At 44.5% G+C, this 26,357-nt stretch overlaps 1 protein-coding gene across 3 annotated transcripts in view; it reads left to right on the top strand.

Moving 5' to 3' along the window:
- The first annotated feature begins 994 nt into the window (after positions 1-994).
- Positions 995-26,357, top strand: part of dao.2 (D-amino-acid oxidase, tandem duplicate 2) — a 35,162-nt gene continuing 9,799 nt past the window's right edge. The window contains exons 1-3 of one of the 3 annotated variants that reach the window (XM_068006013.1): positions 995-1,060; positions 13,657-13,882; positions 15,061-15,175. In XM_068006013.1, the coding sequence (XP_067862114.1) occupies positions 13,689-13,882; positions 15,061-15,175 (309 nt within the window). In that variant the 5' untranslated portion in view covers positions 995-1,060; positions 13,657-13,688. The other 2 variants (XM_068006014.1, XM_068006016.1) reach the window with 2 other exon arrangements.

The following is a 26,357-nucleotide window of genomic DNA, read 5'->3' on the forward strand; positions in this document are numbered from 1 at the left end:
AAGGACCATTTTCCAATTATATCTCAGGCTTCCCTAATTTTAAGTTCTCCATGCTGTAGCAGGATCTCGCTGTTAGCCACATCACAGTATTAGGTTTCTCAATCAGTATTTTTGATTAAACATTTGAAAATAAAACATAAAAACAAGTAGCTGCCCAATAAAAACGAAACAACCATACACAGCCCTCCTTTTTTTTTAGGAACACGATTAGTATTGCAGGATATTGTGATCAACAAAGAATGCAAAATAATTTTGTTAAATCGAGAATACTCTTTGGCATCTCAATATTTCAATGGACTCTGAATCTATTACTTGTGCATTTTCCTTCCTCAATGATAATATTAACATCACTATGCATGGCCCACTATTACAAACACAAATTGAAGAACCGCGCATGGGCAGATATATTGACAATTAACACAGCTATATACAAAAATAATTATATGGTTAAATATGATCGATGATAAGGCCATAGAAGAAATTAGCTGGTTTCTGATTGTGGCAAACGTTAAATCTTCATTTGACGGCTCTATATTTTGCCAACATAATATTCACATTGTAAATATTTTTTTGCTTTCAGGTATAATAAACATGTCCCAAAGAGGCCTGGAGCCATTCGTGTAGCCGGCGATTCCCAGCCGGTCGCATCGGCCTCAGGAGGCTGTCAACCCAGGGATGATGACTACCATACGAGACTCACCGAGACGCTGGGGCTGGAGGAGGCGCTCGGAGTCGGAGAACGCTGCACCGTAACCAGGGCCATAATCAGGGCTCAGACAGGCAAGAAGAAAAGAGGACAGCAAGGGGGGTACTTCAGCAGGTGAGACTGAGGCCAGAGACAGCTGGATTATGCAAGCTTCATACCGCTACCGCTTTTCTTCTCTATATACCGTTAGAAACGTACGGCTCGCGAGCATGGATTGGAGAGATGGGCGGGGCGATGTGGACGCGCAAGGGAAGGGCGGACCAGAGGCAGAGCGGTTAGGAGCGCGCGAGCGAAACGCTGGAACTGGGAGAGGAGCGCGCGAGCGAAGAGGGAGGGAAGCGCGCGACGCAGCGGGTGAGTGAAGAGGGAGGGAAGCGCGCGACGCAGCGGGTGAGCGAAGAGGGAGAGGAGCGAAAGGGGAGCGATGGAGTTGGGCGGGCGAGATTAGGTGGGAGCTGCGTAGACAACCCTCCAGGTTCGGCCTGGCGTCTCCAGGAATTGGAGATTAATCTCCTGGACACCGCTGCCAGTAAAATCCAGGAGAAAAGAACCAGAGGAGGTAGATTTAAGGTGATTGGCAAAAGAATCAAAGGTGATATGAAGAAAAACTTTTTCACACAGCGAGTGGTGAGGATCTGGAATGCACAGTCAGAGGGTGGTGGAGGCAGATCCGATCATGGCTTCCGAAAGGGAATTGGATAAGCACTTGAAAGGAGAAAATTTGCAGGGCTAGGAGGATAGGGCTGAGGAGTGGGACTAGTTGGATTGCTTTTGCATAGAGCCGGCATGGACTCAATGGGCCGAGTGGCCTTCCTGCTGTAACCTTCCTATGATTCTATGAACAATCATAAGGACATTAAAAAATTGTTTTTTCCCCAATATCTTTGACCACTTCCATTTATTAGTTATAAAAATAGTGGATATAGGGGAAAAGACCGTTTTACTGGTTGGGGCAGTTGGAGGCACAAGGTCAAGTGATGAAACCTCTGTTTAACATTTCATCTGAAAGAAAGCACCTTTGATAGTGTCAGCCTAGATTATGCGCTTAAATTCTGGAGTGGGACTTGGAGGTATGACATTCGACTCAGGTGAGAGTGCTACCATTGAGCCAAGTATGGCACAGTCTGTCAATTTCAGAATTCTGGCACTTTGAAAATGTTGAATGCGTGAAGCAGAAAATGCTGGAAATATACAACCGGTCCATTAGCATCTGTAATGGATCTGTTACATGACATTTTTGGTGTGTAACCCTTCATTACAAGACCTGCTGAAGGGTTACACACCTGACATGTCAAAACCTGTCTTTTTTTCTTCACAGATGCTACCTAACCTGCTGTATATTTCTAGCCTGTTTTTATTTGGTTTCTAGCATTTTCAGTTTTTTTTTCTTATTACTTTACCTTGTGAACAGCAATGTGTCTGGATATTAAATGACCATTTAAAAAAAATAATAATTTTTATCCCAATTCCCTGGCCTTCATGGGCTTCACAATGGCTATGTCTAAGAAGGTGAGTTGCAGGGAAACCTGCTTCTATATTCTGTCTGTGTCACTCTGAGAAGACCAATCTGTTTTTTACTTCAAAATATACTTTATTTCATAGAATTTAAATGTACACACAGTTCAAAGTAAATATCACAATTCCAAACCAATACATTATATCAGACTAATATATGTTGCATGATAACACCCTGGGGACAACAGTTCCTCACCTCCCCCTCCCCCCATGAATGTAAGGAATCTTACAACACCAGGTTATAGTCCAACAGTTTTATTTGAAAATCACAAGCTTTCGGAGGCTTTCTCCTTCGTCAGGTGAGTGTGGGATTCCATGAAGGTTACCGCATATATAGTCAGCTTGGTGATTACAGATAATCTTTCCAACTGCCCGTTGTTAAGGCAATCAAAGTGTTCAGACAGAGAGACATTACATACAGGACTACTGAATATACAAACGGTCAGAACTCAAAGACAGAGAGAGAGAGAGAGAAACATCCAAAAGGAAGAGAAAGAAAGAGAGAGAATGACTAGTTGTATTAAAAACAGATAACTCTTTTTTCGCTGGTGGGGTTACGTGTAGCGTGACATGAACCCAAGATCCCGGTTGTGGCCATCCTCATGGGTGCGGAACTTGGCTATCAATTTCTGCTCGACGATTTTGCGTTGTTGTATGTCTCGAAGGCCGCCTTGGACAACGCTTACCCAAAGATCGGTGGCTGAATGTCCTTGACTGCTGAAGTGTTCCCCGACTGGGAGGGAACCCTCCTGTCTGGCGATTGTTGCGCGGTGTCCGTTCATCCGTTGTCGCAGTGTCTGCATGGTCTCGCCAATGTACCATGCTCCGGGGCATCCTTTCCTGCAACGTATGAGGTAGACAACGTTGGCCGAGTCACAGGAGTATGAACCATGTACCTGGTGGGTGGTGTCCTCTCGTGTGATGGTGGTGTCTGTGTCGATGATCTGGCATGTCTTGCAGAGGTTGCCGTGGCAGGGTTGTGTGGTGTCGTGGACGCTGTTCTACTGAAAGCTGGGTAATTTGCTGCGAACGATGGTCTGTTTGAGGTTGGGTGGCTGTTTGAAGGCGAGTAGTGGAGGCGTGGGGATGGCCTTAGCGAGGTGTTCGTCGTCATCGATGACATGTTGAAGGCTGCGGAGAACATGGCGTAGTTTCTCCGCTCCGGGGAAGTACTGGACGACGAAGGGTACTCTGTTGGTTGCGTCCCGTGTTAGTCTTCTGAGGAGGTCTATGCGATTTTTCGCTGTGGCCCGTCTGAACTGTCAATCGACGAGTCGAGCGTCATATCCCATTCTTACGAGGGCGCCTTTCAGCTTCTGTAGGTGTCCATCGCGTTCCTCCTCGTCTGAACAGATCCTGTGTATTCGCAGGGCCTGTCCGTAGGGGATGGCCTCTTTGACGTGGTTAGGGTGGAAGCTGGAAAAGTGGAGCATCGTGAGGTTGTCCGTGGGCTTGCGGTAGAGTGAGGTGCTGAGGTGCCTGTCTTTGATGGAGATTCATGTGTCCAGGAAAGAAACCGATTCTGAGGAGTAGTCCATGGTGAGTTTGATGGTGGGATGGAACTTGTTGATGTTATCATGTAGTCTCTTCAGTGATTCTTTGCCGTGGGTCCATAGGAAGAAAATGTTGTCGATGTATCTGGTGTATAGCGTTGGTTGGAGGTCCTGTGCAGTGAAGAAGTCGTGCTCGAACTTGTGCATGAAAATGTTGACGTATTGGGGTGCGAATTTGGTCCCCATGGCTGTTCCGTGTGTTTGGGTAAAGAACTGGTTATCGAAGGTGAAGACATTGTGATCCAGGATGAAGCGGATGAGTTGTAGGATGGCGTCTGGAGATTGGCTGTTGGTGTTGAGTACTGATGCTGTTGCAGCGATGCCGTCATCATGGGGGATACTGGTGTAGAGTGCCGAGACATCCATCATGGTGAGAAGTGTTCCTGGTTCAACTGGTCCGTGGGTGCTGAGTTTTTATAGGAAGTCTGTAGTGTCACGACAGAAGCTGGGGGTTCCCTGTACGATGGGTTTCAGGATGCCCTCGACGTATCCAGAGAGGTTCTCACACAGGGTTCCGTTGCCTGATACGATAGGACGTCCGGGTGTGTTGGCTTTGTGTATCTTTGGGAGGCAGTAGAAGTCTCCCACGCGGGGAGTACGTGGGATGAGAGCGCGTAGGATGCTTTGAAGGTCTGGGTCGAAGGCCTTGATCAGTTTGTTGAGCTGGTGGGTGTGTTCTTTGGTCAGATCTGCGGGTAACCGTCTGTAGTGTTCCTGGTTGTCCAGTTGTCGGTATGCTTCTTTGCAATAGTCCGTTCTGTTCTGTATGACGATGGCTCCTCCTTTGTCCGCTGGTTTGATGACGATGTTGTGGTTGGTCTTGAGAGCGTCGATGGCGTTGCGTTGTGCTCGGGTGACATTCTGGACTGTCTTGTGAGTGCGGCTGATGAATCTGGCATTCATGAAGAGGGACCTGGGCCTCATTTGGCACCTTCCACAGTGGAAGGAACTTAGTAATTTCTCAAATATTTTAATATATTTTGCATGCTGGATAACCATTGATTTGAAGTTGAAGTTACATTTTGTAAGAGTAACATTTTGTTGCTTTTCAGCTGCCTTAGTGTGATAGTGCAGCAGATACCAGTGTGCTTTAACTAAGCATGTTCCTCCACTTGACAAGCTGTTGTGTATTGAATCACAATATGATTGTGTATTGAGTGTGGGTGGGTATGGCAGCCTACTGGTTATAATCCTGTCCACTGATCCAGGGACCATGAGTCCAAAGCAAATTGTGAAATTAAATTTAATAAAACTAGTAATTTATGGGTTAGCACCAGGAAAAGTAACCATGAAAGCTGCCTGATTGTTGTAAAAACACAATTGGTTCACTAATGTATTTCATAGAAGGGAATCGGCCACCTTTACCTGGTCTGGCCTACACATGCTGATAGTCCTACGCACTGTGGTTGATTCTTGAAGCTCTCAGTGATGGACAATATTTACTGCCTTGCCAGTGTTGCACATATCTCAAGGATATATATATCTCAAGGATGGATCTATATATATGTTCCTCCTGTTCTGAATATGAACTAGAGTTCAAAATGCAGAAACCCATTAGCAACTGGAGGAAAATATATTTGCATGTTCCCTATATTGATTTCGAATTCATCATTTTTCACTGCTGTCGATATATGGGTTTCATTCTGTTTGTGGAGGACCTCCAATTGGTATAAAGGCCCTACGTAAAGTGAGTTTTGGGTCATTTCAGTGCAGTCCCTAGAAATCACAGTCCTCAGCACAAAAATCCAAAAATTCAGCAAAAAATGATGATACCTTGATAAGTTTACCCAAAGAGATCATAAGTTGGTTATTGTGGAAAATGGAAAAATTCTTGACCCTGCACCGAGCCTGTGCTTTCCATGATTTAGGACTGCTTGATGTTGACCTTGCGTGATAAAGAAAGGATATGCATTAATATTGCATCTGGTCACATCCACAGGACATCCCAAAGCACGTTACACCCAAATGATTGCTTCTGAAGTGCAGTCACTGTTATGCAGGCAAACACAGCTGCCAATTTGTGCACAGCAAGGTCCCACAAACAGCAAATGAATGAATGACTAGATGATCGGTTTCTGGTGGAGTTGGTTCAGGGAGGAATGTTGTTCAGGAGACTTGGAAAACTCCCTGCTTTTCTCAAAATAGTGCCATAGGATCTTTTATATTCAGAGAAGGCAGATGGGGCTCCATTTTGATATCTTATCCAACAATGCAACACTCCCTAACTACAGCACTGAAGTGTTAGCCTAGATTATGCGCTGAAGTCCATTTGAGGGCTTGAACCCACAACCTTCTGACTTAGAGACAAAAGTCATACCAATTGAGCCAAGCTGACACTTAAAAGTGGCAAACGTGTGCCATTCCCTAGAACTGTTATCTTTCACTTTCATAAGCACAAAGAAACGTAGATTCTGCTCCTTGAGCCTGCTCCGCCATTCAATTAGATCATTGCTGTCCTGTACCTCAACTCCATTTATCCGCCTTAGCTCCATATCCCTTGATATCCTTATCTAACAAAAATATGTCGATCTCAATCTTGAAAGCTCCAATTATCCCAGCAGCCACAGCCTTTTGGGGAGAGAATTCCAGACTTCCACTACCCTTTGTGTGAAAAAGTGCTTCCTGATCTCCCTCCTAAATGCCCACCTCTAATTTCAAGATTACGTCCCCTCGTTCTTGATTTCCCCCACCAGAAGAAATATTTCTCTGTATCTACCCTATCGAATCCTTTTAACATTTAAACATCTCAATCAGATCATCCCTCAATCTTCCCAATACAAGCCAAGTTTACACAACCTGTCCTCATAATTCAACCCTCTAAGAACCGGTATCATTCTGGTGAATCTGCACTGCACCCCTTTTTAAGGCCAATATATCCTTCTTGAGGTGTGGTGCTCAAAACTGAACACAGTGCTCCAGATGGGGTCTGACCAAGGCTCTCTATAACTGAAGCATAACTTCCATTTGTAATTCAGCCCTCTTGAAATAAAGGTCAACATTCTATTAGCCTTTTTGTTTGCTTTTTGTACCTGTCTACTAGCTTTAAATGATTTGTGTACTTGGACTCTGAAATCTTTTTCCTTTTCCACAGTTTCTAGTTTCTCACCATTTAGAAAATACTCCCGATCTATCTTTCTTTGGTCCAAAGTGGATGACCCCATACTTGCCCACATCCATCTGCCATAGTCTTGCCCACTCACTTAATCACTCTGTGTCCCTTTGCAACTTCCTGCTCCCATCTGCACTGCTTACTGTCCCTCCTAATTTAGTGTCATCTGCAAACTTGGATATAGTTTAAACTAGAAAATCAAGGGGCAAAGGGGAGGGAGGAACTAAAAACAATCACTATCACTACAGAAAAAGTACTAGGTAAACTAATGGGTCTAAAGGCTGACAAGTCCCCTGGACCTGATGGCTTGAATCCGAGGGTCTTAAAGGAAGTGGCTACAGAGATAGTGGATGCATTGGCTGTAATCTTCCAGAATTCACTAGATTCTGGAAAGGTCCCAGTGGATTGGAAAACCGCAAACGTAACACCCCTATTCAAGAGGCGAGTGAGACAGAAAGCAGGTAACCATAGACCAGTTAGCCTAACATCTGTCATTGGGAAAATGCTAGAATCCATTATTAAGGAAGTGGTAGCAGGACATTTGGAGACTCATAATACGATCAAGGAGAGTCAACATGGTTTTATGAAGGGGAAATCATGTCTGACAAATTTATTAGTGTTCTTTTGAGGAAGTAACGGGCAGGGTGGATAAAGGGGAACCAATGGATGCAGTATATTTGGATTTCCAAAAGGCATAAGACCATAAGAGATAGGAGCAGGAGTAGGCTATTTGGCCCCTTGAACCTGCTCCGCCATTCATTGAGATCATGGCTGATCTGATTTTTACCTCAACTCCACTTTCCTGCCTTTTCCCCATATCCTTTGACTCCCTTGCTGATCAAAAATGTGTCTAACTCAGCTTTGAATATATTCAATGACTCAGCCTCCACAGCTTTTTGGGGTAAAGAATTCCAAACATTCACGACCCTCTGGGAGAAGAAGTTCCTCCTCATTTCTGTCTTAAACGGGTGACCCTTTATTCTGAGACTGTGCCCCCTAGTTTTAGATTCCCCCATGAGGGGTAACATCCTCTCGGCATCTACCCTATCGAATCCCCTCAGAATCTTGTATGTTTCAATAAGGTCTCCTCTCATTCTTCTAAACTCCAATGATTATAGACCCAACCTGTTCAATCTCTCCTCATAAGGCAACCCTACCATACCAGGAATCAACCTGGATAAACATAATTTAATAGGACAAAGTCAGCATGGCTTTATGAAGGGGAAGTCATGTCTGACAAATTTGCTTGAGTTCTTTGAGGACATAACGTACAGGGTGGATAAAGGGGAACCAGTGGACGTAGTGTATTTAGACTTCCAGAAGGCATTCGACAAGGTGCCACGTAAAAGGTTATTGCTCAAGATAAAGAATCACTGAATTGGGGGTAATATTCTGGCATGGGTGGAGGATTGGTTATCTAACAGGAAGCAGAGAGTTGGGATAAATGGTTCATTCTCGGACTGGCAACCAGTAGCCAGTGGTGTTCCGCAGGGGTCGGTGCTGGGTCCCCAACTCTTTACAATCTATATTAACGATTTGGAGGAGGGGACCGAGTGTAACATATCAAAGTTTGCAGATGATACAAAGATGGGAGGGAAAGTAGAGAGTGAGGAGGACATAATAAACCTACAAGGGGATATAGACAGGCTGGGTGAGTGGGCGGAGATTTGGCAGATGCAATACAATATTGGAAAATGTGAGGTTATGCACTTTGGCAGGAAAAATCAGAGAGCAAGTTATTATCTGAATGGCGTGAAACTGGAAAGTACTGCAGTACAAAGGGATCTGGGGGTCCTAGTGCAAGAAAATCAAAAAGTTAGTATGCAGGTACAGCAGGTGATCAAGAAGGCCAACGGAATGTTGGCTTTTATTGCTAGGGGGTATAGAATATAAAAACAGGGAGGTATTGCTGCAGTTATATAAGGTATTGGTGAGACCGCACCTGGAATACTGCATACAGTTTTGGTGTCCATACTTAAGAAAAGACATACTAGCTCTCGAAGCAGTACAAAGAAGGTTCACTCGGCTAATCCCGGGGATGAGGGGGCAGACATATGAGGAGAGGTTGAGTAGATTGGGACTCTACTCATTGGAGTTCAGAAGAATGAGAGGCGATCTTATTGAAACATATAAGATTGTGAAGGGGCTTGATCGGGTGGATGCGGTAAGGATGTTCCCAAAGACGGGTGAAACTAGAACTAGGGGGCATAATCTTAGAATAAGGGGATGCTCTTTCAAAACTGAGATGAAGAGAAACTTCTTCACTCAGAGGGTAGTAGGTCTGTGGAATTTGCTGCCCCAGGAAGCTGTGGAAGCTACATCATTAAATAAATTTAAAACAGAAATAGATAGTTTCGTAGAAGTAAAAGGAATTAGGAGTTACGGGGAGCGGGCAGGAAATTGGACATAAAGCTGAGGTCGGATCGGTCAAGGCCCTGTGGGTGGCGGAGCGGGCCCAGGGGCTGAGTGGCCGGGTCCTGTTCCTACTTCTTGTGCTCTTTAGATTTGAGGCTAGGATTAGATCAGCCATGATCTTATTCAATGGCGGAGCAGGCTCGAGGGGCCGATTGGCCTACTCCTGCTCCTATTTCTTATGTACTTATGTTCAACCTAGTGAAGCTTCTCTGAACTGCCTCCTATGCAGGTATGTCCTTCCTTAAATAAGGGCACCAGAACTGTACGCAGTACTCCAAGTGTGGTCTCACCAGCACCCTGTACAGTTGCAGCATGACTTCCCTGCTTTTATACTCCATCCCCCTAGAAATAAAGGCCAATATTCCGTTTGCCTTCTGGATTACCTGCTGCACCTATATGTTGACTTTTTGTGTTTCATGTACGAAGACACCCAGATCCCTCTGTACCACAGCATTTTGTAGTATTTCTCCATTCAAATAATATTTTGCTTTTTTATTTTTCTCCTAAAGTGGATGACTTCACATTTTCCCATATTATATTCCATCTGCCAAATTTTTGCCCATTCGCTTAACCTGTCAATATCCCTTTGCAGACACTGTGTCCTCATCGCAACTTGCTTTTCCACCTATCTTTGTATCATCAGCAAATTTGGCCACAAGACACTCTGTTCCTTCATCCAAGTCATTGATATATATTGTAAATAGTTGAGGCCCAAGCACTGAGCCCTGCGGCACCCGACTAGTTACAGATTGCCATTTTGAAAATGACCCTTTTATCCTGACTCTTTGTTTTCTGTTAGTTAGCCAGTCCTCTATCCATGCCAGTATATTACCCCCAACACCATGAGCACTTACCTTGTACAGTAATCCTTTTATGTAGCACCTTATCGAATGCCTTTTAGAAATCCAAATATACTGCATCCATTGGTTCCCCTTTATCCACCCTGCCCGTTACTTCCTCAAAGAAGTCTAATAAATTTGTCAGACACGATTTCCCCTTCATAAAACCATGTTGACTCTCCTTGATTGTATTATGAGTCTCCAAATGTCCTGCTACTACTTCCTTAATAATGGATTCTTGCATTTTCCCAATGACAGATGTTCGGCTAACTGGTCTATAGTTACCTGCTTTCTGTCTCACTCCCTTCTTGAATAGGGGTATTACATTTGCGGTTTTCCAATCCACTGGGACCTTTCCAGAATCTAGTGAATTCTGGAAGATTACAGCCAATGCATCCACTATCTCTGTAGCCACTTCCTTTTAAGACCCTTGGATTCAAGCCATCAGGTCCAGGGGACTTGTCAGCCTTTAGACCCATTAGTTTACCTAGTACTTTTTCTGTAGTGATAGTGATTGTTTTTAGTTCCTCCCTCCCCTTTGCCCCTTGATTTTCCACTATTATTGGTATATTATTAGTGTCTTCTACTGTGAAGACTGATACAAAATACCTGTTCAATTCCTCTGCCATTTCCTTGTTTTCCATTATTATTTCCCCAGTCTCATCCTCTAAGCTACCCTCTTCCTTTTTAATATACTTGTAGAAGCATTTACTGTCAGTTTTTATATTTTTATATTTCTTGCTAGTTTACTCTCATAATTTATTTTCTCCCTTTTTCTTATTCTTTTAGTCATCCTTTGCTGGTTTTTAAAGTTTTCCCAATCTTCGGGCTTACCAGTAATCCTTGCCATGTTGTATGCTTTTTTCTTTTAACCTGATACCATCCTTTACTTCCTTAGTTAGCCATGGTTGGTTCAGCCTTTTTGTGGAGTCTTTCCTCCTAACAGGGATATATTTTTGTTGCGAGTCATAAAATATCTTTTTAAATGTCTAATCTGTTTACCCAGTCCACTTTAGCCAATTCCGCTCTCATTCCTTAATAATTGCTCTTATTTAAGTTTAATACAGTAGTTTCAGACCCAATTCAATAAGGTGCCACATAAAAGATTACTGCACGAGATAGGAGTTCATGGTTTTGGGGGTAATATACTGGCATGGATAGAGGATTGGCTAACCATCAGAAAACAAAGAGTCGGGATAAAAGGGTCATTTTCAAAATGGCAATCTGTAACTAATGGGGTGTTGCAGGGATCAGTGCTGGGGCCTCAACTATTTACAATATATATCAATGACTTGGAAGAAGGAACAGAGTGTCTTTTGGCCAAATTTGCTGATGATACAAAGATAGGTGGAAAAGCAAGTTGCGATGAGGACACAAAGTGTCTGCAAAGGGATATTAACAGGTTAAGCGAATGGGCAAAAATTTGATGGAATATAATGTGGGAAAATGTGAAGTCATCCACTTTGGGAGGAAAAATAAAAAAGCAAAATATTATTTGAATGGAAAAATACTGCAAAATGCTGTGGTACAAAAAGTCAACATACAGGTGCAACAGGTAATCCAGAAGGCAAACGGAATATTGGCCTTTATTTCTGGGGGATGGAATATAAAAGCTGGGAAGTCATGCTACAACTGTACAGGGTGCTGGTGAGACCACACCTGGAGTACTGCGTACAGTTCTGGTGCCCTTATTTAAGGAAGGACATACTTGCATTGGAGGCAGTTCAGAGAAGCTTCACTAGGTTGATTCCGGGTATGGAAGGGTTGTCTTATGAGGAGAGATTGAATAGATTGGGTCTATAATCATTGGAGTTTAGAAGAATGAGAGGAGATCTTATTGAAACATGCAAGATTCTGAGGGGACTCGATAGGGTAGATGCTGAGAGGATGTTACCCCTCATGGGGGAATCTAAAACTAGGGGGCATGGTCTTAGAATAAGGAGTCGCCCGTTTAAGACGGAAATTAGGAGGAATTTCTTCTCCCAGAGGGTCGTGAATGTTTGGAATTCTTTACCCCAAAAAGCTGTGGAGGCTGAGTCATTGAATACATTCAAGGCTGAGTTAGACAAATTTTTGATCAGCAAGGGAGTCAAAGGATATGGGGAAAGGGCGGGTAAGTGGAGTTGAAGTAAAAATCAGCTCAGCCATGATCTCATTAAATGGCGGAGCAGGCTCGAGGGGCCGAATGGCTTACTCCTGCTCCTATCTCTTATGGTCTTACAGTATCAGAACTGAACAATCTTTTACTCCCCTCCCCCCCCCCCCTCAAAGGCAGCTATATATGATGATTCGTTCACAAAAATTTTTCTTTCTAAAAGATTGGTTATCTCCTTCTCTGCATCCCTCATGCAATCCAATTTTTTGTCATCTGGGAAGCTGACAGGCATTTAGCAATCTTGCTGTGTGACCGACCATCTGTTATGAGGTGTACAAGAGATCCATGGAGAGATCAGCCTGTTAATTTTCCTTTGATTTTTATGGGGAGCACTATACCAATGGGCTGCCAAGATTTCTGTTTTTTCCAAACAGATAAATGATTCAGAGTGGTAAGGTGCTCGTTCATGCCCAGAAACCGTTACACACTGCATTCAAAATCTCAGCTATGTCATTGCAAGAAGCATCAAGTGGATGCCAGGTACTTCTCTACAGAGAGGGAAGGTCATCTGGATTAGGTTTTTTACAACCAATTTCACAGTGACTTTGTTGCAGGCCAATAAGTTCAGGCACCCAAGCAGAGTGAAGGCAGTTAAATTTGGATCACACTACTCTGGCTGGTCCAATACACAATACTACCATATCACCTGATTTTATTACAGTATTGACCCATAACCTAAATAAAAACACAGAGAAAAAGAAAAGAAGGAAGAACTTGCATTTATATAACGCCTTTCATGATCTCAGGATGTCCTAAAGATCTTTACAGCCAATGAAGTAATTTTGAAGTGTAGTCACTGTTGTAACGTAGGAAACGCAGCAGGTAATTTGCACACAGCAAGATTTCACAAACAGCAATGTGATAATGACCAGATCATCTGTTTGTGATGTTGATTGAGGGATAAATATTGGCCAGGACACCGGGGTAAATGTCCCTGCTCTTCCTCCAAAAGTGCCATGAGATCTTTTGCGCCCACCTGAGAGGGCAGGCAGAGCCTCGGCTTAATGTCTCATCCAAAAGACGGCACCTCTGACTGTGCAGCATTCCCTTAGTACTGCGCTGAAGTGTCAGCCTAGATTACTTGCTCAAGTCCGTGGAGTGGGACTTGAACCCACAAGCTGCTGATTCAGCGTTAAGAGAACTACCACTGATTCACGACTAACATCGTGAAAACAGCCAGAAACAACCAGAAGGTTTCATGTTCTTGACATTGCAAACAGGTTAGTTAATAATTAGAGCAACTACTACTTTATTGCAGAAGCAAAGGTCAAAGACTGTATTCTGATTATGTGAAACTGAAGTCGGTCCTCAGCTGCAACATTTTGTACTGAGTAAATGAGCCATATTCCTTTGTTCCTTTTCAGCTCTTAGGTGGTCGACATTCTTGGGCAGGAAAATGCGTGTTGCAGTGATTGGAGCTGGCGTGATTGGTTTGTCTACAGCACAATGCATCATTAATCGCTTTCACTCCATCGTCAAGCCATTAACCGTTGTGGTTTACGCAGATAAGTTTACACCACATACCACAAGCGATGGAGCTGCTGGCTTGTGGCAACCGTATGAGCTCGCTGAAGGGAGCCTGGTGGCAGAGTAAGAAGAATAATTTTTGAAACTAAAAATAGGAATGTGTCTGATTACATAAGGAATAAGCTTGATGCAGGGCTCATTTAGCAGTTTCTTTTACTTTATTTTTTAATATTTACTAATTTTCCTTTATTTTTCTTTTACTTTCTTTTCTTTTTCTCCCTTGCTGAAGATACTGGCCGCTGCTGGGATATGGTTCTATGGGCACCAGCAACCTTCTGGCTGAACATTCTTCCTGGGTGAGCATAATCAGTCAGCGTTGGCAGGTTATTTGAGCACAATGGGCATCACTGCCAGGTCTGATTCTATCCTCACCTTTCTAGCAGAAGTTTCTGGATAGTGGTCAGGAGCAGGAATCCTAGCTGATTTTTGCTGCCAGCCCAGGATCACTGAGCTTGATTGTAGCACTTCTAACTGCTGCCCTTGCTCAGATTGACTAATCAAGCATAGACCGAGAACCAAACCTGGGATGTTGCTTGTGTTTATCACTCTATACCACATCAGTCAACCATCAGGGGAGCTCCATTCTTTTCGGTCAGTGTCACGATTTTCTTTCTGGGAGGAATGGTAGGTAACCTGTTCCCAGACCTGTTCTGTCACTAGCTGTCAAGAGAAGCCTAGAGTGACCCAAAAAAAAAATTAAACGCTATAAGAGTGTTACTATTGTAGATGGATGAGTTTCAATGAGCCAGATGGCCTTTTATTATTTTCTTATGATTCTGCTTTCAATTTTGTCTGACTACATATGGGGAGTTGCTTGGCCCCTCTCTGGTGCCCCCTCCATGTACACAGCCAAGCCAAGAAAATTTGAATATGGAAAATCGAAGGTGTAAACCCATGTCCTCGTACTAGATGGTGTACTGAATTGCAACCTTAATGTCTGTGACACAGCGGCAGGCCATTTTATGGGCTCTAAAGCCCCTTTAAGGAATTCAGTAATAGTTTAGCACTATACATAATAAGTGTAACAGGATAGAAGTGTTCTTTGTAATGGTGTATTAAAGGTTGCTCTGGCCCACAGTAGTTTCAATAACAATGCATGCATTAATAGTAGGTAATATTTACTTTTGATTTTTTTTTCTGTTATGTCAATGGAATTTTCTGCAGATGGTAAACAAATATTTGTGGCATTGCTTAAGTGCAGCAGTGGTTTGTGTCATAGTTTCCCTATGTTTTAATTGTAGCAAGTGGAACAAGGAAACATTTGATTACCTACTGAGTTATGTGAATTCACCTGATGCCAATGAGATGGGCTTGTTTTTACAGTCTGGGTACAACATCTTCAAAGAACGAGTGCCGGTATGTGTTTGATCTAAATATGACAATGTTTAATTAAAGTAACAGTCTTCCCACCCTGCTCCTTCCTTATCAGCCCCATAATTGTATTTTCCTCATGTATGGTTAAGGACTAATGAACACTACTTTTGGATGGGGAAAAGCATGTTCCTCCTACCATATGTGTGTGAGAGATTTAACTTTTTAATTTCAATATTGTAAAATTTGTTTACTCATTGTGAACAGCAGAAAGGATAAATATGGCGGTGCATAGGTCTTTAAACTGGCAAGACGGGGGGAGGGATCTGGTAGCAATAACAAACGCTTAAAGATAATAGAAATAGGAGATGAGTGTAAAGATCAGACCAGAGTAAGGAATAAAGATAACATAAATGGTCAAGGAGCAAATACAGTTATAAAAGCAGAAGTCTAAAAGGACTGTTAAAAATAAAGTAAAAGGAGCAACTGTTAAAGATGAATTAAACTGCCTGCACAGCAATGTACACAGCATCCAAAATAAAACGGGGGAGCTGAAAGCAATAATCCGTAACAAGGAACCAGATGTAGTAGGAATAGCTGTAACATAGCTATATAAAGAACAGGACTAGCAACTAAATATTGCAGGCTATAACATAATCAGAAAGGATAGGAAAGGAAGAAGGGGTGGAGTGGCTGTACTAATTAGAGATAACTTAATGGCAGTAGAAAAAAGGGACATAATTAACAGAAGGATGGAAGCCGAATCCATATGGATTGAAATAAAAGATAAGGGATCGATCACTCTAATAGGGGTGTACTACAGACCACCTAATAGTGGAAAGGAGGTGGAGGAAGAAGAATCTAAGCAAATATGTGAAATGAGTAAAGGACATAGAAGAATAATCAGGGGAGATTTTAACTATTCCCAAATAAACTGGCAAGAAGTACAGGGAATAGAGTTTTTACTATGTGTGCAAGACTCCGTTCTTACCCAGCATGTAAAAATCCCAACAAGAGAGGAAGCACTGCTGGATCTAGAAATGGGAAATGAACCAGAACAGATAAGAGAAGTAAGCATAGGGGAACATCTAGGCAATAGCAATCACTACATAATAAAGTTTAAGATCAAGATTGAGAAGGATGTAATGAAGACAAAGAATAAGTAATAAATTGGAAAAAAGCTGATTTTCAGGGGATGGGAATGGAACTAGGGAAAATAGACTGGAAAAATGTATCCATAAACACAGAAATAGAACAGCAGTGGGAAACATTTAAAATGGTGACCGATGGAGTCCAGGAGAAAAATATCCCACTAAAAAGCAAGAACAAACTAGCCAGTAATGATACACCATGGATGAATAAAGAAATAATGGCAAAATTGAAACTAAAGAAAAAGGCATACACTAAGTACATAGACAACAAAGGAGAGGATGACAAAAGGGAATACAAAAAGGTTAGAAAAGAAGTTAATAAAACAATTAGGAAGGTAAAGAGAAACTATGAAATGAAATTATCAAGGAATATAAAAAGAAATAGTAAAGTATTCTACAGACACATACATAACAAAAGGAAAATCAGGTTAGGGATAGGGCCACTAAGGGATACACACGATAAACTCACAGGTAATGACAACGAAATGGCAGAAATATTAATATTAAATAGTTACTTTGCCTCGTATTTACCAGGGAGACTAAAATAGTGAGCATGCCATTAGAAGAAGAGACCAAAAAAGACATTTAAGATAGAAAGGGGGGAGATAATAAACTAATCAAACTAAGAGAGGATAAAACTGCTGGTTCGGATGGATTGCATCTGCGCATATTAAAAGAAGTTAGGGAAGAGATAGCAGAGGCACTGTTACATATATATAGAAATTCATTAGAAAAGGGAATAATGCCAGAGGACTGGCGGACAGCTAATGTTATTCCTATATTTAAAAAGGGAGATAGAACCAATCCAGGAAACTATAGACCAATTAACTTAGTGTCGGTGGTAGGAAAGATAATGGAATCCTTTCTTAAAAATGTAATAGAAAAACATCTAGAAACCGAAAATATAATGAATAGTCAGCACGGATTTCAAAAGGGAAGGTAATGCTTGTCCAACCTTATTGAAATCTTTGAAGAAGTAACAGAAAGGGTAGACAAGGGTAATGCAATAGATGTAATATACTTGGATTTTCAAAAGACCTTCGATAAGGTACCGCATAATAGACTCATGACTAAGGTCAGAGCATGTGGAGTCAGGAGACTAGCAGCAGAATGGATTGCAAGCTGGCTAGAAAACAGAAAACAGAGTAGGGGTTAATGGTAGTTACTCAGACTCGCAAAAGGTGGGAAGTGGTGTTCCACAAGGATCGGTGCTGGGGCCACTGTTGTTCACCATTTACATTAATGATTTGGACTAGGGAATCGGAAGTACAATTTCAACATTTGCGGGTGACACCAAATTGAGGGGTATAGTTAATACCAAGGAGGACTGCGCTAAAGTATAGGAAGACATTAATAAACTTGCAGAATGGGTGTGTAAATGGCAAATTAATTTCAATATAGATCAGTGTGAGGTACTACATTTTGGTAGAAAGAATAAGGGGGTCACTTATACTGCTTGGATAATGAGTCTAAATGGGGTAGAGGAGCAGAGGGATCTGGGGGTATAGATACACAAATCACTAAAAGTAATGACAGTTTAATAAGGCCATAAAAAAAATGCAAACTAAGCACTAAGATTCATTTCTGGAGGGATAGATGTGAAAAGCAGAGAAGTTATGTTAAACTTGCATAGAACCTTGGTTAAACCACACTTGGAGTACTGTGAACAGTTCTGGTCTTCATATTATAAAAAGGATATAGAGGCACTGGAGAAGGTGCAAAAAAGATTTACTAGGATGATACCAGAACTGAGAGGTTATACATATCAGGAAAGATTGAGGAGGCTGGGGCTCTTTTCTCTAGAAAAGAGAAGGCTTAGTGGTGACCTGATGGAAGTCTTTAAGATAATGAAAGAATTTGATAGGGTAGACGTAGAGAAGATGTTTCCCCATGTGGGGGAGACCAGAACTAGGGGCCATAAATATAACATAGTCACTAATAAATCCAATAGGGAATTCGGGAGAAACTTCTTTACCCAGAGAGTGGTTAAAATGTGGAACTCACTACTACAAGGAGTAGTTGAGGCGACTAGCATAAGGGGAAGCAAGAGGGAGAAAGGAATAGAAGGATATGCTGATAGTGTTAGATGTAGGGAAGAGGCTTGTGTGGAGCATAAACACCGACTGGCAAGGACCTGTTAGGTCGATTGGCCTATTTCTGGGCTGCTTATCCTATGTAATTCTATGTAATCTCCAACATGTTCAACATAGGAAGAAAAACAGCAATATTTCAACTCACCTTTTTGGGGAGGGGCTTCTGTTATTTTCAGCCTGATTTTCAACGGTTGCCTTTCTTTTTGAGAAGCTCAAATGGTACTGCAAACTGTTTACAGCACTCATTGTCATGGGCTGCTTAAGTGTTTGGTACAGAGTGCATATTCTTACCATTTGTCAAAATATCCTTACAGCAATGACATTGTTTCCCAGTTTTCATGTATGTTAGTGTTTACAGGGTAACACACAGGAAATTAATGAGTGATTTATAGGAAAGACATTTGGTTGGTGCTACGGTATCCAACTCCTCTCCAACGTTAAAATCTGAATGAACCAAAATTTTCCCAGCTTAATGTCAGCAAAACTGAAGGCGACCATCTCATGAAGCCCACTGTCAGCTTTGGCCTTGACTTGTTCAACCACCCCAACCCAACCCCCTCCCCCACCCTTAGACTCAGTCTGGTGATACAGAACCTCAGTTTACTGCTTGACCTCAAACTGAGCTTCCTCCATATATCTGTTCCATTGCAAAGACTGCTTTCTTCCATGCCTGTAACATCACCCACTTCTGCCCCAACCTTTCCTCCACTGCTGATGAAACCCTAGCCCAGGCCTTTATCATATCGAGGCTCAACTTCTCTGACACTGTCCTAGCAAGCCTTCACCTCCCACTAATCAAATTCATTCAGAATGTCACTGCCCATGCCTTCATCCTCATCACCACATCCTCTCCCAGCATTACCTGCTCTCTGTATCCCAGCATATCTCAGATTTCAAGATCCTCATCCTCATTTTAAAATCTCTCCAGGGCCTCAACCACTCCAGTTCACCCATCCTTCCAGTCATGCATACCTTCTGCTCCTTTAACACCAGGTTACTCTTTATTTTCCACTCTCACTGCTCCTCTTAACACTGGCTTACTTTTCGTTCAGTACTCAAAACCCTTCTCTTTGACAGTGCCTTTGTCCCCTTCCTCAGAGTTTTTCCACTTTCTCTCCTTTTACTTTTTTTTATTCGTTCATGGGATGTGGCACACTGGCAAAGCCAGCATTTATTGCCCATCCCTAATTGCCCTTGAGAAGGTGGTGGTGAGCCGCCTTCTTGAACCACTGCAGTCTGTGTGATGAAGGTTCTCCTACAGTGCTGTTAGGTGCAACGATGAAGGAATGGCGATATATTTCCAAGTTGGGATGGTGTGTGACTTGGAGGAAAACGTGCAGGTGGTGTTCCCATGTGCCTGCTGCCCTTGTCCTTTTAAGTGGTAGAGGTCGTGGGTTTGGGAGGTGCTGTCGAAGAAGCATTAGCGAGTTACTGCAGTGCATCCTGTAGATGGTACACACTGCAGCCACAGTGCGCCGGTGGTGAAGGGAGTGAATGTTTTGGGTGGTGGATGGGGTGCCAATCAAGCAGGCTGCTTTGTCCTGGATGGTGTCGAGCTTCTTGAGCGTTGTTGGAGCTGCATTCATCCAGGCAAGTGGAGAGTATTCCATTACACTCCTGACTTGTGCCTTGTAGATGGTGGAAAAGCTTTGGGGAGTCAGAAGGTGAGTCACTCGCTACACAATACCCAGCCTCTGACCTGCTCTTGTAGCCCCAGTATTTATGTGCCAGGTCCAGTTAAGTTTCTGGTCAATGGTGACCCTCAGGATGTTGATGGTGGCGGATTCGGCGATGGTAACGCCGTTGAATGTCAAGGGGAGGTGGTTGGACTCTCTTGTTGGAGATGGTCATTGCCTGGCACTTGTCTGGCGCGAATGTTACTTGTCACTTAACAGCTCAAGCCTGGATGTTGTCCAGGTCTTGAAGCAGTCCGTGCCCATGTGCAGCATTATCTGAGGGGTTGCAAATGGAACTGAACACTGTAATCATCAGCGAACATCCCCATTTCTGACCTTATGATGGAGGGAAGGTCATTGATGAAACAGCTGAAGATGGTTGGGCCTAGGACGCTGCCCTGAGGAACTCTTGCAGCAATATCCTGGGGCTGAGATGATTGGCCTCCAACAGCCACTACCATCTTCCTTTGTGCTAGATATGACTCCAGCCACTGGAGAGTTTTCCCCCTGATTCCCATTGACATTTCTGTTGCATGTCCACTGTTTTTCTCCACCTTGTAAAGTGCTTTGAGATGCCTCCCTGTGTGGAGAAGCACTATGGGAACATAGGATATTGTTGTTGAAAGCCTTGATTGTGATCTAGTCGGATTATGATCCAGAGGGCAGGGGCATAGTGACTGAAAGATCTGGTCACTGATGGAACAGAGAGTTCATGTCATTCACGGACGGTGGAACCAAAGATCAAAGAGTGAAGGTAAGAGACACAAATAAACAAAAGACTAAAATCAGTAAACATAGTTACATAGGCCCCGATATTACCAGGGAGGCGGGTTGGCAGCGGGGAGGGCGACTGGCGCGTGGGTAACCGCCCAGTAAAATCGGTGAGTTCCCCATGCGATCGTGGGTAAATTGAAGCCACTTACCTTGGTTTCCGGATTTCCCGTTGGAAACCTGCTCAGCAGGCGGACTGCGCACCCGCATCACAGGCTGTCAGCTGGAGGAGCCCTATTTAAAGGGGCAGTCCACCAATGCTGCTCCTGCAGCAAACAACCAAAAGAGCAGCATGGAGCAGCCCAGGGGAAAGGCTGCTCCCAGGTTTAATGATGCCTCACTCCAGGTGTTACTGGATGGGGTGAGGAGCAGAGAGATATTCTACCCAGCGGACGGGAGGAAGTGGCCTGCCTCTGCCACCAAGACGGCGTGGCTCGAGGTGGCAGAGGAGGTCAGCAACAGCACGTATCCCGCAGCTGGATCCAGTGCAAGAAGCGCTTCAGTGACCTAACTAGGTCAGCCAAAGTGAGCACACTTACTCATTCTCCTACATTCTGTCTTCCACATCACTGCCCCCACCCCACAACTCCTTCTGCACTGCCAACATTACTCTATCACATCATTCCTAACACCCACTCAAACCTCATCCTCAACTTACCTGCACTTACTCACCTCCTCAGTATTCATCCCACCACTACCACTCAACCCAATCCTCATACAATGTCATGGCACTGTCTCACACTCACCCTCTGATGCATCTCTTTCACGGTCAGCCTCACCCAAACCAATGCATTCAGCGGTTGGCCACGTCACCATCCCTCACTCACACCTCTCTATTTTCTCCCCTTATAGGAGAAGAGAGCTCAGAATGCATGGGAGAGGGCGAAGTCCGGAGGGGGGGGCCGCAACATCAGGTCGTCTTCACAGACACGGAGCAGGAGGCTCTTGAATTGAGCCGCACCCTCGAGTGCCTGTCCATGGGGGATGCCGAGACTGCCACCCGACAAACGACTGGTGACAGAACTTTAACATTCAGCACTCGCAATAGCAAATGATGTTAACATGCCTTGCCATCTTCAGCACCTAAACATCTGTCATCATGCTTAATATTGCCTTCTGTTCTCTTACAGGGCCTTCAGCGACTGCCGGCCTCTGAGGGGGCACCGTCATATCTGAACGAACCATTCACCAGCGCAGATACATACGCCTCAGTGGGTCCCCGTTGTCACTTAGTTGGGGTTGCACATGGTGAGTCACCACACACGTGAGCACGAGCAGACACCGGTGGCAGGGGCAGCTGTGGAGAGTCCACGTCGGTGGGAGCATTCTTCCCCAGGCTCTGCTCAGCTGGACAAAGATGCTGAACCCTGGGGGCCATCCATGAAAAGGAGAATGATCGAGGGGCAGTAGCACATTTGCGAAGTGCTGGAAAAGGTGCCAGGCGCGCACTCCACAATCGCGCAGAGGATGGAGGAGTCCAACTCCTGCATGAGTGGAATACTGTCACAGGGACGTGAGGGCATCTCTGAGATAGTGTCGCGGGTAAGCGCAGGAATGTCTGCAATGGAGCGAAGGCGAGCCTCTATTGAGCTTCAAACACAGCTCAACAATGAGGCCATTGAGGCCCTGACAACGGCCGTTCGGACTCAGGGTGAGCAACTTTCTGCTGCCTTAAACAGGTAGGCAGATACACTAACACTAGCCTTACAAGGCTTCACCCATGTCATCCAAAATGTCATCTAGCAGAGTGATAGGAGTGATGTGGGCCTGGCTCAGGAGAGGGATGATAGCAAAAGGGGACATGAAAGTGGGGATGCCACTCAAAGCGCTTCCAGGTCTCACCCGTTGCCCCCCTCTCAACCAGTACCCGCAATGCTGCCTCCTCTCCAGGTGGTCGAGTCTGCCCTTGCACTAGGTGCAGGTGGAGCAGTCTTTGGAGGGGCTCTCACGGGCACCGAAACCAGAGAGCGCCGGCCCAAAGCATCTAATCGGTCTGGGCATGAACAAGAGCAACCTGCCACTACCTCTGCCGCAGCCACAGGGGAAGCACCACGTAGGAGTAGCCAGAAGCGTAAGGCAAAGGTTTTGTGAGCACAAAGGGGATGCACAAGGGTGTTTGACGCTTTCTCATGTTTTTTATTTATATTTGATTTTTTTTTCCACTCACAATAAATCTTATTATTATCACCACTACTGCCACGTCTTGCCCATTCTTGACTGGCTTGTGCAATAAGTCCCTTTCATGAGGTTCATCGTGAACACCCACTCTTGATGCCACCCATTGGGTCACTCTACAATGGGTATAGGTGTAGTTGCACGACTATTTTGTGCGGGTGGCGGGGGAGGGGGCTGGTGTGGCCGCTCCTCTGTCCAGGTGGTGAGGCCTGGAATCTTCACGCTGTCTGATGTTAGGAGAACCGTTCGCATATCAGTGACTCCCTGGCCTCATGAGCAGTCAGGTGAGCCGCTGTTCTGCCCATGGGTTGCTCCTCCTCTTCCTCCTCCTCAATATGGGTGGCAGATGTGAATGGGGCCTCCTCCAGCGGCACCCCTCTCTGTTGTGCAGGGCACAACAGACGACTATAATGCGTCCCGCTCTGTCTGGCGCATATTGAAGCGCTCCCCAGAACGATCAAGGCACCTGAAGCGCATCTTGAGGCTGCTCAATTGCATGCTCAATTGTAGACCTCGTAGCGATGTGTCTGTCATATCGACGCTGTTGCTCGGTGGTGAGGTTCCTCAGAGGTGTCAAGACCACGTGTGCAGGGGGTATCACTTGTCCCTGAGGAGCCAGCCCTTGCGGGTGTTGGGTGCGTGGAAGAGGGGCAGGATGTTGGACTCCCGGAGGACGAAGGAATCGTGGCAGTTGCCAGGGTATCTGGCGCACACGTGAAGGAATCTCTTGCGGTGATCACAGATGAGCTGAGTGTTGATGAACAGTCCTGGCTCATGTGGAGGTCCTCGTATTGCTATATGGGTGCAATCGATTATACCCTGCACCCGTGGGAAGCCAGCCACAGCGTGGAATCCAACTGCCCTCTCCGTCTGGCTGAGGTCATCCATGGGGAAGTTGATATAGTGCGAGGCTCTGCAAAACAAGCCGTCAGTGACCTGCCTTATGCACTTGTGTGCAGACGACTGAGAGACCCTGGTGGCACCCTGGAAGGATCCGGAGGCGAAGAAGTTGAGGGCAGTGGTGACTTTGACAGCGACAGGTAAGAAGATGCTGCTCGGGCCAGCCGGGAACAGCTCGGCATGAAGGAGGTTGCAGATGTCCGCGACTACCTGGTGACTGAGTCTGGGCCTCCATATGCACTGCTCCTCAGAGAGGTCCAGGAAGCTGAGCCTCGGTCTGTAGACCCTGTGGCGAGGATAGTGCCTCCTGCGATGCTGCTGTCTCTGCTATTGCCCTCTGTGCTGTTGTGGAGCTCCACATGGCGAAGGTGGACAGCTTGCCTGGCGAGGCTGGTGATGTTGCTCGACCTCGGATGAAGTGATGAATGCAGCAATGGCACCCCTCCATCCTGACGGTGTGAGTTTGAGGGGGTCCGGAATGTAGGTAAATGTGTTTGCATCGCAGAGTTTAGGGTATAAATTAATAATTTTGAGTGGAAAGACAAAGGTGTTGCATCCAAAACTTTGTCTGAAGTGACACAGTGCCCTGCTGCAATAAATGAGGTTTTCCCCCCACCCGTCAAAGAATCCTTTGCATCTCCCACTGGCTGCTGGCTGAAACACGTCTGCTTCAACAGGGAGTGTTTCCCACAGCACAGGAAACACGCTGAGGATACTTGAAAATTGCACCCCTGCCAAAATCTCCTGTCAATGAGGTCTGTCAAGGACCTCAACTATCTAAATAAGTATGTGAATTGTCATCCCGCCGGCTTTAATTGCCAGTGGGAGTCCCGCATGTGGGAGCTGGGGAACCTGGAAGTGGGCGGGTTGGAGCTGGGCCATCCGAAAATCGGCCCCATAGAGTCTACGGCACAGAAACAAGCCATTCGGCCCAACTGATCTATGCCAGCGTTTATGCTCCACACGAGCCTTCTCCCACCTCTCTTTTCATCTAACCCTATCAGTATATTCTGCTAAAACACTGCATAATTCAAGGCCACTATAAGGAAAATGACTTGTGGATACTCTAGCCTGTGGTTAAAAAAAGTGGCATTGTGATTTTAGCAGAAGATCACTCAGCTGACCCTCCAGCCTACATTGTACGATCTGTCAGGAAGATAGGATGAGGTGTAGGCCATTTAGCCTCTTGAGCTTGTTCAGGCATTCAATTAAATCATAGCCGATCTGTACTTCAACTCCATTTACCTGCCTTTGCTCCATATCCTTTGATACCCTTACCTAACAAAAATCGATCAATCTCAGTCTTGAAAATTTCAATTTACCCAGCACCCACGGCCTTTTGGGGGAGTGAGTTCCAGATTTCCACTACCATTTGTGTGAAAAAGTGCCTATTGATTTCACTTCTAAATGGCCTAGCTCTAATTTTAAGATTATGCCCTCTTGTTCTGGATTCCCCCACCAGAGGAAATAGTTTCTCTGTATCTACCCAATCAAATCCCATATTCATTTTAAATACCTCCTATTAGATCATCCTTCAACCTTGTAAACTGAAGGGAATACAGACCAAGTTTATGCAGCCGGTCCTCATAATTTAACCCTTTAAGTCCTGGTATTATTCTAATGAATCTGCGCAGTACCCCCTCCAAGTCCTGAGGTTTGGCGCCCAAACCTGAACGCAGTACCACAGACGGGGTCTGACCAAGGCTCTGTCCAACTGAAGCACCACTTCCTCACTTTTGTCCAATCACTTAGTCTTTCTATATCCCTTTGTAACTTCCTGCTCCCAGCCACACAAATTACTGTGCCTCCTAATTTAGTGTCATCTGCACACTTGGATATACAACTCTATTCCTTCATCATACAGTGAAAAGCCAAGGCCCCAGTCCAGATCCCTGGGGAACAACACTGAGAAAAAACCCAATAACAGCTAAACAAGAAACACAATGGCAAGTTATTGTGTGATTTGATGTCACGTTAAACAAGGAACTGAAGCAGATTTTGGTTATTTCTATCGCTGGCTCTGCATTCCAACTGATAGAGATGAGAAAAATGTCTTACTTCACAAAGGCAAATGTATACGGTGAAGACAGGCATGGAGGATCACAGATCCAAATACCAGTTGGTCTTCAATTCCAAGAAGGTACAAATGTCAGTTTCTGGACGAGTTAACTTTCATTACTGTATTTGATTTGGTATAATGCCAACATGAACATAAACAATTATTATGGTTAAAACGTGCAAACTTCAGTGTGTGATTTATGCAATGTTTACAGTAAAGAAATTTTATTATGATTATCTTTATCATCCCTGTCTTTTATGGCCTCCTTGATCCACGGTTTAGTATTCCCTGACATAATGTGGTATTGAGGAAGGGGAGAATTTATATAAGAGCTCTACTCATTTTCTGTTGACATTTGTATGTAAAACAACACACATTTACCAGAGTTGATTGCCAAAGTCT

This window comes from Heptranchias perlo, chromosome 25 (genome assembly GCF_035084215.1).
Source record: "Heptranchias perlo isolate sHepPer1 chromosome 25, sHepPer1.hap1, whole genome shotgun sequence".
NCBI lineage: Eukaryota > Metazoa > Chordata > Chondrichthyes > Hexanchiformes > Hexanchidae > Heptranchias > Heptranchias perlo.